Source organism: Anolis sagrei, chromosome 13 (assembly GCF_037176765.1).
Source record: "Anolis sagrei isolate rAnoSag1 chromosome 13, rAnoSag1.mat, whole genome shotgun sequence".
In the NCBI taxonomy this organism is placed as follows: domain Eukaryota; kingdom Metazoa; phylum Chordata; class Lepidosauria; order Squamata; family Dactyloidae; genus Anolis; species Anolis sagrei.
In genome coordinates, this window is record NC_090033.1 from 11,717,890 (window position 1) to 11,729,790 (window position 11,901).

Sequence of the window (11,901 nt, forward strand, 5' to 3'; positions counted from 1 at the left end):
GGCAGTCTAGAAACACCACTCTCAACTTCTGGATTGTTCCTCAGCATTGCCTCCAAAGAAATCTCTTGGGAAGAAGGCAGGTGGACAAACCATCAAGCAAAGATGATGCTCTACCATCCACTTTGGTAGATTGATATACACTTTGCAATACAGTACTTATTAATCCCTGGATAATAGAGGGGTTAGTGCCCTTTAATTAGATTAGAAGCTGAGGCTAGCAACGGAAGCTCACCCCATCCTTGGATTCGAACAACTGACCTTCCAATCAGCAAGTTCTGAAACATAGTGGTTTAACCCTCAGCCCCTTCTTCTGATTTTCTCCATGTTGTTGATCATTCGTTCAATCGTCTCCGACTCTTCGTGACCTCATGGACCATCCCACGCCAGAGCGCCCTCACCTCCCCCAGCTCCTTCAGAGTCAAGCCAGTTACTTCAAGTATACCATCCACCCATCTTGTCCTTGGTTGGCCCCTCTTCCTTTTTCCTTCCATTTTCCCCAGCATCATTGTCTTCTCTAAGCTTTCCTTTCTTCTCATGATGTGGCCGAAGTACTTCATCTTGGCCTTTACTATTCTTCCCTCCAATGAGCAGTCGGGCTTTATTTCCTGAAGTATGGACTGGTTGGATCTTCTCGCGGTCCAAGGCACTTTCAGAACTTTCCTCCAACACCACAGTTCAAAAGCATCGATCTTCCTTCGCTCAGCCTTCCCGAAGGTCCAGCTCTCACATCCGTAGGTGACTACAGGGAAGACCATGGCTTTGACTAGGCGGATCTTTGTTGCCAGTCTGATGTCTCTACTCTTCACGATTTTATCGAGATTGGACATTGCTCTCCTCCCAAGAAGGAAGTGTCTCCTGATTTTCTGGCTGCAATCTGCGTCTGCAGTCTTCTTTGCACCTAGAAATACAAAGTCTGTCACGGCCTCCATGTTTTCTCCCTCTATTTCCCAGTTGTCAATCATTCTTGTTGCCAAATCTTGGGTTTTTTGATGGTTAACTGCAACCCAGCTTTTGTGCTTTCTTCTTTCACCTTGGTTAGAAGGCTCTTCAACTCCTCCTCGCTTTTGGCGATCAAAGTGGTATCATCTGCATATCTAAGGTTGATAATGTTTCTTCCAGCAATTTTTACCCCAGCCTTGCATTCCTCAAGCCCCACACGTCGCATGATATGTTCTGCATCCAAGTTGAATAGGTTGGGGGGAGAGTATACAACCCTGGCGTATTCCTTTCCCAATCTGTTGTTTCGTGGTCAGTTCTGACTGTTGCTACTTGGTCCTTATACAGATTCCTCAGGAGAGAGACAAGGTGATTTGGTATGCCCATCCCACCAAGAACTTGCCACAATTTATTACGATCCACACAGTCAAAGGCTTTGGAATAGTCAATTAAATAGAAATAGATGTTTTTCTGGAACTCCCTGCCTTTCTCCATTCTCCAGCGGATGTTGGCAATGTGGTCTCTGGTTTCTCTGCCTTTTCTAAACCCAGCTTGTCCATCTGGCAACTCTCTCTCCATGTCTTGCTGGCAGGATCTTGAGCATTACCTTACTGGCATGAGAAATAAGGGCCACTGTATGAAAGTTTGAGCAGTCTTTAGCATTTCCCTTTTTTGGTATGGGGATATAAGTGGATTTTTTCCAGTCTGATGGCTATTCTTGTGTTTTCCATATTTGCTGGCATATGGCATGCATCTCCTTGACAGCATCGTCTTCCAAGATTTTGAACAGTTCGGCTGGGATCCCGTTGTCTCCTGCTGCCTTGCTTCTTAAGATCCATTCATCCTCACTCCTCAGGATGTCTGGTTCTAATTCACTCACCACGCCGTCAAAACTATCCTCCATATTATTATCCTTCCTATACAGATCTTCTGTACAGTCTCGCCAACTTCTCTTGATCTCCATATAAAACAATTATTCTGTTTCCTCTTTGTAATGCAGCCCCTCTAAGTTTCGGAACCGGAAATATTGGAATGGAATATCTGGATGTGACTCACCTTGGCCACAATCGACGCCAGTCTTCCCAGCCACGCAAAGGCATTGGCCAGTGAATGGGTTGCAAGGCGAGCCACTACAGGAACAGGACTGTAGGCAGTTCACCCCAAATTTGCCTTCAGGACACTCTACAATCACAAGAAAAGAGGAAGAGGGAGCTATTCAAACAGTTCAAAAAGCCCGAAGGCAACTCATAATAATAATAATAATAATAATAATAATAATAATAATAATAAAGAGAGGAAAATCATAAATGTTATTTAAAAAAATAGAGTAAAATAAGGGAAACATAATAATAACAGTAATAATAGAGTAAAATAATTGTTCTGTCCCACGCTGGGCCTGTAAAGAATTTCCTTTAAGACAGGACGTGCAACCTTTGCCCAGCAGGAAGCTAGGGGGCCTAAAGAGAAGTTCTCATAGGGATTTCACCACAAATAGTCTTTAGATGGCTTGTGAAGTACAACAAAGTCCTTTATTAATGAACAATCAAACAGAAACTTCTCTTGTTTTCAGTAAAGTTAAGCAAATGATTCCAAGCTTTTAGGCAACTGGTGAATTCCTAATCTTGCCCACGAAGGACAGGCAACTGTCTTCAATAACTTCTTCTTTAAAGGAAAATCCCCTTTTTAACTTCTCCCAGGCTGACTGTAATCTAACCCTAACTGATGTGGGCTCCACTACCGGGTCGAACTGCGTCTCGAAGCACCGAGTGGACCTACCAGTAAAGGTTTAGATATTCTCCAGCTGGAGTTCTTTGGTCTTTAGGGCTGTTTTCCTGGAAATTCTTAAAGGTTGAAGCTTTTGTACAGGGGAAGCTTGCACACATCCTATACATTAGCTTTCCTTGCTGAGACTAACTAAAAAATGGCTCCCTTCCCAATTGCCCTGAGCAAGGGGCGGGACCAAAACTTAACGATAGGGTGACTTGCCCTATGACTGCAACCAAAAGAAGCCACCTATCTGCAGAGTCCCTGAAACCTAGGACTGCAAGCAAACATTTAATACAAAGCAAATAAGTTTGGAGCTCCTGGTACAGCTGTACCGGAATAATAATAAATGTGATAATAGCAAAAATAAAGTAAAATAATAAATGTAATAATAAGAGTAAAACGATAAATGTAATAATAATAATAATAATAATAATAATAATAATAAATAGAGTAAAATAATAAATAACCTTGACTTGAGTATAAGATGAGGCGGACTTTTTCAGCCTACAAAAAGCGATGAAAAACTAGGCTTATACTGGAGTATATACAGTATATTATTATTATTATTATTATTATTATTAATAATAATAATAATAATGTGGGCCTCCAAGAGAAATCGGTGCTGGGACAAACTTTCTCGCCAAACACTTGAACGTAGTTTTGGGATATTTGTGGGACACTTATGTTTGAAAGAAATTGCGGGTTGGGAGATACACACCAATTTGGAGCTTTAAAGCAAAGGATGGCATCGCTTTGGCACATTCTTTCCTCTCCGTTAATTAGCGGCAGATGCTCTTCTTCATTTCTAATAGTTTCCAGATTTGGTATTCAAGCCCAGAACTCAACGTTGCCATAAAAATGCATGTTATTTCCTGCAAGACCTTCCTGTTGGCTTAAAATTTCCACCACCTTCTTTTTCTTAAACTGCTTCCAACTCGCCTTCGTCAACCCTCATTATCATGGTTCAAATAGCTCAAACATGACAACTCCGTCCTGTGAAAAAGGTATCTGGCTTTTCGTTAACGAAAAATACTACCTTCCCTCTCTCCCTTTGTGCTGACACACACTGGGCCTGTAATAATTATCTTTTGAACAGGACATACACTTTGTGTCCAGCGGGAAGCCAGGGTGCCTTGATAGAGAGGCCCTAAGGATTTTCCTCTGGAAGAGTCTTTAGAGGCTTGAAAGGTTTAACAAAGTCCTTTATTATCAAACAAATTAAACAAATACTTCTTCAATCTTCAATGACAATGACTGGTGGCTTTCTTTATCTTGTCCACAAGGGACAGGCAACTGGCTTTTCTTTTGAAAGGAAACCCCCTTTTTAACCTCTCCCAGGCAATCTACTATCTAGGCAGGCCCGTAGCCAGGATTTCGTTTCGGGGGGGGGGGCTGAATTTGGGGGGGGGGGGTTCGAGGCGGCTGAGTTTCGGGGGGGGGGGCTGAGTCTGAGTGAAAGAGGGTCTACCCTAGCAAACCTTTTGTATCATTGCCCCAATACCCCCCCGCATATGGAATATATTGAGCATGGTGATAAGATCATGATATGAATAAACATAACAGTTTAAATAATGCACCAGGAAGGCCTTTTCGCAAACCACCATGAGAATTTCGGGGGGGGGGGGCTGAAGCCCCTCGAGCCCCCCCCCCCCCCCCCCCGGCTACATGCCTGTATCTAGGCGTTGCTGATATGGGTCCTACTACCGGTTCCAAACTACTTCTTGGGTCCCGAGTAGACCTACCAGTCAAGGCTTTGTAGATTCTCCAGCTGGAGTTCTTTGAGTCTGCAAAACTGTTTCCCCCGAATGCTGTAAGGCTGAGAGGCTGTAAGTTCCCAGCCAGAGCTTTGGGACTATTTCCCCCGGAAGCTGTTTTCCCCGAAGCTGTAGGGAATGAAGCTTTTCTGCAGGTGGAACTGGTCCACATCCTGTAGCTTAATTTCCTTCTGTAAGACTGAACTAAAAATGGCTCCCTCTCCTCCCAGGGCCCTGGGGAAAGGGGCGGAACCAAAACCTAACAATGATTGATGGGTCATTGGCCCTATAAATGCAAACCAAGGGAAGTCACCTTTGCAGAATGCCCAAAACCTTGGAATGCATGCAGACAATAGAAAGAAAATGAAGTTGGAGCTCCTGGTACAGCTGTACCAGCACACCTTCCTTCCTTCCTTTGAAGCAAAAATAACCTGAGACATTTATTTGGAAAACCTGATCTTCTAGCAACTGTGACCATAAATGACAAGTGAGTGGAAATTGGAAGAAATTAGAGAATGTTACTACAAGTTTGAAAACTATAACTCTTTGAGACCTAGGGTGCATCTACACTGCTGAATTAATGCAGTTCGATACCCTTTGAACTCAATCCTCAATGCTATGGAATCCTGGGAGTTGCATCTCCCCAACTCCCTTTATCCAGAATGCGGTAGACAAGTTTACAGAACCCTGTGAACCTCATGCAAACAGCTACTCAAACCTTGCCCTGTGGAAACATCAGTGCGGATCTCACCTTGGGTGCAGTTCTTCCCATGGTAGCCTTCACCACAGAGCTTCTGGCACTCTCCATTCACATGATCGCAAGGTACTCCAGCCGGGCAATCACATTTGTTCTTGCATCTGGCACCATAGTATCCTGGTTCGCATTCTGCACAAAGGATTAGATCTGTATTAAACCAGTGGCTGGTCTTATTTCCAACTTAAGATGGGGCTGAGAAGTTTGTGGCCTGCTTAAATTCCATCCAGTAGGTTTCCAGGGATGAGCGGGGATTCAAACTCCCTTCTCCAGAGTCATAATAAAGCCATCATTAGCATTTACCAATCATGGGCCCCAAAAGAAAACTGGAGGAAGAGGAGGGAAAAATAATAACAGACTAATAAAGGTTAATATTATTATTTGCCGATACATCAGACAGTTTCAGACACTTGGGAAGTGCCCGACATGTGAACGAATACAAAAGCCAGCATAGTGATCTTGTTTGCTGCGAATTAATCTTGTTATGTATGAAACAACAACAACAACAACAATAACAATGGAAGAGGAGGAGGAGGAAGGAATAATAATAATAATAATAATAATAATAATAATAGAAAAAGAAGAGGAAAAGGAGGAAAGAATAATAGTAGTAGTAGTAGTAGTAGTAGTAGTAGTAATAACAACAACCAAAATAATGGGAGAAGGAGGAAGGAATAATAATAATAATAATAATAATAATAATAACAACAACAACAACAACAACAACAACAACAACAACAACAACAATAATAATAGTGCTGCCACACACTGGGTCTGTAGCAATTGTCTGTTAACAGGATGTGATCTTTACGTGCCCAGCGGGACACCAGGGTGCCTCGGCTGAGAGGCCCTATGAATTTCCCTATACAAAGTCTTTAGAAGCTTGGAAACTTTAACAAAATTCTTTATTCGTGCAACAAATCAGTCAAATACTTCTTAGATCTTCAACAAATCAACCAAATATTTCTTAACTTGTCCACAATGGACAGGCAACTAGCTTCATGAACTGTTTCTTTCTTCTATGAGGGAAATCCTCCCTGGGCAATCTGTCTTTTAGGCTTAGCTGGCGTGGGGCCCAACTCCCGGTTCCAATTTGCTTTATGGGTACCCGAGTAGACCTTACCGGCTAAAACTCTGAAGATTTTCCAGCTGGAGTCCTTTGGATTTTTCCCACGAATGCTGTGGATCGGTTTCTTTAAGCCCCACAAGGGCTGTGTTGTATTTCTTAGTAAAGCTGTGAGAATTGTCTTCCCCAGCCAAGCTTGTAAGAAAGGAAGCTTTTCTACAGGAGGGAAAAACTCACACGTCCTGTAGTTGGGCTTCAAACTGTAAGACTGAACAAACTGTCCCCTTTTTCCCTCCTGAACCTGGAGAAAAGGGCGGTTTCAAAAGCCCCAACGATGATAGGCAGGCTGCTAGCCTATGACTGCAGCCTGGGGAAGCTGCTTAACTGCAAAATGCCTGGCTAACAGAAACACGTGCAAACTAACCATGCATAGAAAAAGAAAATTTAGCTTCTGGCACAGCTGTGCCAGCATAATAATAATAATAATAATAATAATAATAATAATAATAAAAGAGGAGGAAGAGGAAGCAAGGGTAATAATAATGGAATCATCATCATCATCCTGAAAAAGTTACAGAAAATGAACATGTCAAACTACTCTGGGACATCCACATTAAGACAGAGTGTGTTTTGGAGCACAATACTCCTGACCTCATGATCATGTTAAAAAACCAAGTACGGATCATTGATTTTGCAATGCCAAGCGACAGCAGGACTGAAGAGAAACAACTGGAAAAGCTGACACCATACGAGGATTTAAAGATCGAACGGCAAAGGCTGAGGTACAAGCCAGTCAAGATGGTCCTAGTGGGGATCAGCACACTGGGTGCAGTGCTTAAAGACCTTGGCCTGCACTTAAACACAATCGGTGCTGACAAAATTACCATCTGCCAGCTAGGCCTAGGTAACAACGCAAAAATTTGTTTCTAAAATTGATTCGTTTTTGGGGGTTTTTTTGCGTTTCGTTATTTAAAAGAATTACAAAATTTTCCTTTAAAAAAGTTCGGTATTTACGAAATTTCGTTATTATTAACGAATCGAATGCGCAAATCACCTCCGAAACTTCGTTATTAAAACGGGGTCGATTCGTTAAGGTAATAACGAATTGATTCGTTAAAAAAGAAATATTTATCAGAAATATTTAAAAATGGAAAATTAACAAAATGCTTGCCCTGTTGTGGAGCGAACACAGCCACAGGACAGGGACAAACACACACACAGGCACACAAGGTTTTTTTCTTTTTTTAGAATATTTTTTGAATTTTTTTAAGAATAAAAGAAATATATTTATCAGAAATATTTAAAAATGGAAAATTAACAAAATGCTTGCCCTGCCCTGTTGTGGGGCGAAAACAGGGCAAAGCCTCCCCGCTGCTCCCAGCAATGAATGAATGAATGAATGCAAGCACAAGCAATGAATGAATGAATGCAAGCAAGCAATGAATGAATGAATGAATGAATGCAAGCAAGCAGCCAAGAGCCAACCAAGCCTCCCTCCCGCACCTCCCGTCTCCTTCGCAATGAGCAATGCGGCCACGCGGAGCCGCTTTTAAAGGGCAGCCCGCCCAATCACAATGAGCCACGGTGCTTGGGAGCGCCGGATTGGCTCCCGGCGCACCCAGCATCCTCCATCCCTAAAACGTCATTTCCGAAACGGGCGGAAGCTCGTAAAAAAGATGGAGGATGCCGTTTCGATATTTAAAAACACTTCTGGGTTTGAAAATAAGTTTTGTAATCGTTTTGTAATTGTTAAAAATAACGAATATTTAACGAATTACAAAATTAACGAACGAAACCGCCCAGGCCTACTGCCAGCAGCAAAAGGCCACCTTACTGGGATCTGTACGCATTATTCGCTTATATATCACACAGTCCTAGAGACTTGGAAAGGGTCCGACATGCGATCCAATACAACAACCAGTATAGTGATCTTGTTTGCTGTGTACTCATCTTGTTGTGTTTCTAATAATAATAATAATAATAATAATAATAATAATAATAACAACAACAACAACAACAATGGCCTAGGATGCCTTTGTATAATCCTATCTATCCATCTATCTATATTGTGGGTTCAGGGGAACACTACAAGGTATGGAGTGGGTCCGGATTGTAATTCGACTAACTCCATCATTTGTTTTCCTTTTCCTTTTATGATCAATTTGAGCAATACTCTATTTGCATCCTGCCCTGAAAAATAAATAAGTCATTACAGTAGATCAGCATTGCTTGGGGCTTCTAGGAGTGCATCTTCATTGTCCAATAAATGCAGTTTTGACACCACTTTCACTGCCCTGGCTCAATGCTGTCGGATCCTGGGATTTGCAGTTTGGCAAGGAAACCAAATTCATGGCAATTCAAGTGACTCAAACTGCATCGATTCAACAACATAGATGCACCCAAGCCATGTGTGCGCTATACGAATTCAATCCTGGGATATATAATATTGATCTGGATAACCCAACAGTATGGTTTCATAGAGGACAAATGTTCTATGCTCCTCTGGAGATAGCCGCTGCCACCAATTTGTGCAGGAGCAGGAGAGCCTAGGGATGATTATTGTTGCTACCAATTTGAAAGGAACCAAATTTACCATCAAGTTAGAAGGGAGGCTGTTCAATCGCACCTCTTCTTTTATTAAGATAGTAATAACTTAGTAGTAATTAAACGGTATGTATTGTAGCGTGACTGGAGATAAGAATGTATATCTATTTGGTCACGTTCCCCTGCGTTTCTGCCACCACGTGAGGTAAGTTATAATATTGTGTGAAATGGCACACTGGACGCAGAATTGATGGAGGTGAGGCAGTCTTCAAACAAAAGTTAACAAGTTTATTGAGCACAAAGCGTGTGGTTGCAAGTTGTAACTTTTCTTATAGAACTTAGAACAATGCTTGTAAGTTTAATAGTTCATTCTTTAAAGTAACACAGTATCTTCCTGACGTACAGCGCTTGCTTCAGACAAAGTATCAATACAGGGATATTTCCCTTATTTGATCCTTCCTAGATCAAATTCTAAATAAGCTATTCTTTAGCCTCTCCTTGGACTAAAGAATTCCGGCTATGTTTCCCCCTTTCGGCTACCCTAGCCAGAGAAACTTTCAATAGCCAGACCCGGCTTTCCAAAGCCTCGAAACTTTGCTTCACAAGTCACTCAGCCACCTTTTCCTCTCCTTCTCTCTCAACTCCTCACTCTAACTCCTCACTGCTAAACCCTAACTGAACATTAACTGTCGTTTTTCAAACTCTCCCCTCTAAGCTCCTCCCACTTCTCTCTCTAGCCTACATCGTCTCCATGGCAACGCACTCCTCTCAGTTAGGCCGCTCCAGCATTAGTGCAGCCAATCTAAACACAAATACAGTTAAAATCATACAATTTATAATCAACTTCTGTACACTCTTTAATTTAAATTTCACAAAAAAAAAAAACCCAACTCACTTGCTTGGCATTTCCTGCCCTGGTAGCCAGGCTTGCAGAGACATGTGCCGTCCTTTTTGTCGCAATCCTGAGTGTTGTGTTGCACACATTGGCATTCCTCGGAGCAGCCGATGCCATAGGCCCACTTTGGGCAAGCTGATACCGGGTTTGGGAGGAGAGAGTAATTATTCAAAATGGGGAAATAAGAGCTGGTTTAAAAGCTAATAGCCAATAACCCAAAAAGGACAGAAAGTAGCAAGTAAAACTGAGGATGAGAGGAAAGAAGTGACAGAAGGGGTGCATCGATCCAGGGGTCCTCAAACGTTTTATACAGAGGGCCAGGTCACATTCCCTCAAACTGTTGGGAATATCTAGTTCAGGTTTTGTGCTAGATTCCTAAGGGGAATTTTTAGGAGTTACTTTCAGAGATTCATTTCCTGAAGTAATTTGCTGTATTGAAACCTTTAAGACTTGTAACCCAGAAGTTTTAAGATCTTTACTCAAATGCTACCACAAGCTTTTTATGCCAGTATTTTACTGAAACCATTACGCATTTGTACCTGAATATTTCAAGCCTGTTCAATAAACATTCCTGTTATTTTTATCAACTTATACCAGCCTCTGTGTGAATACCTTTGTGGTCAAAGCATTCTTTAAGTCAGCTTTCAACAGCCTCTAAGGAACTTTGGTGGCACAGTGTGTGTTCACAGAACAAACTCTCAACATAAATTCAGCCTGTTTATTATTAATATGGTGGCAGCAGAAACCTTTCGAAGAATAGTTTTAAGTCTCTCAGTTCCAGTGGTTCCCAGTTCCTATATTTTAAAAATATAGTCGATCAGCAACCATACTCCCTCTATATTTTTGGTGAGCTAGTCTTTAGTGGTAGTGTCATCGTTATAACTTGGCTGAGCAGCATTTGGGATTATTTTTCTACATATCCCCATCTGATAAATCAATTTAAAATCTCTACTACTACTTGGCTGCTTCTTTATAGAGGGACAGATTATAATTTGAAAAAAATGAATCAATTCATATGCACACTACACATATCTTATTTGTAGTGCAAAAAACCACTTAAAAACAATATAAGAATTAAAATGAAGAACAATGTTAACAAATATAAATTTATGAGTATTTCAATAGGAAGTGTGGCCTGCTTTTGGCCGATGATATAGGATTGTTGTTGTGTGCTTTCAAGTGGTGTCAAACTACATCAATACTACCGTGCAGATGCACCTATTGACAAACTTGAGATAACTCTTAAGAGGTGTGCAAAAAATCAGAAGTTGTCGCAGCTCGATGCATATTCTGACACGCCTGTGCGGTGTGCTGAAAACATTAAGAATTTTAACCTTTTAATGGCTTTAATTCTTAAGTTTCAATTTCTTTGGAAGTGCCTGTTACACAGTTAAAATTTAGGATGCTTAAGCCCTGCTGAGAGCTGAAGCCAAACCTATTGGCGTGCCTCTCAGCCATTCAGGGCTGATGGAGGAGGGAGGGGGAGGTAGAGGCAGAGTGGCCATCATGTTGCCTTTAAATTTGGGAAGGGAAGGAGCCCTATGCTATGCCAAAGAATTCAATAGAATCTGCCCTAAACTACATTCCCAGTACGTATCAGAATGAGATAGGACCAATCAGGAGAGGAGAGATCTGTCCCTCCCTAAATTGTCAGTTTTTATCAAAACTTTAAAAAAAACACCCTAAAATCAATAGATATATGAGTATTTCTGAAAGTTGGGGTGGAGGGAATAATCTTCTGTTATCTTGTGTCATTAGAAAATTCAAGTAACTAGCTCTTGTAGTTTTGAAACATATTTTGTTTATAAAAACTTACAAAAATCTGTGGATAAATGAAATATTCTGAATTTTTGTGGGCTAACAGTGGTAAATGTGTCTTACAATTGTAGCAAGTTTCACTTCAATCGCTTTAAAAATGAGGGATAAATTTCCCAATTTATAATAATTTAATTATGCACATGTGCAGTTTGAGAAGCGAGGAGGAGCCATATGCCTCGCTAAACTACATTTCCCAGAATGCATTGGGCTGCAGCAGCCATCATTTAGAGTCGGTCTAATAATAATAAATAAAATTATTGAATCTGTAAAGACAATTAAAGTAAGTTGTCTTTGCAGATTCAATAATTTTATTTATTGTTGAACCATTCAGGTCTCTGAGATCGTCTGGGGGGGGGGCTGCTCTCGG

General features: G+C 41.3%; 1 protein-coding gene across 4 annotated transcripts in view; it reads right to left on the reverse strand.

The window, feature by feature from the left end:
* Positions 1-11,901, reverse strand: part of MEGF6 (multiple EGF like domains 6) — a 232,694-nt gene that overhangs the window by 68,680 nt on the left and 152,113 nt on the right. For all 4 annotated transcript variants that reach the window (XM_067472777.1, XM_067472776.1, XM_067472775.1 and 1 more), the window contains 3 exons: positions 9,717-9,851; positions 5,209-5,343; positions 1,993-2,118 (listed from right to left, as the gene is read on the reverse strand). In XM_067472777.1, the coding sequence (XP_067328878.1) occupies positions 1,993-2,118; positions 5,209-5,343; positions 9,717-9,851 (396 nt within the window). The remainder of the gene's footprint in view (positions 1-1,992; positions 2,119-5,208; positions 5,344-9,716; positions 9,852-11,901) is intronic.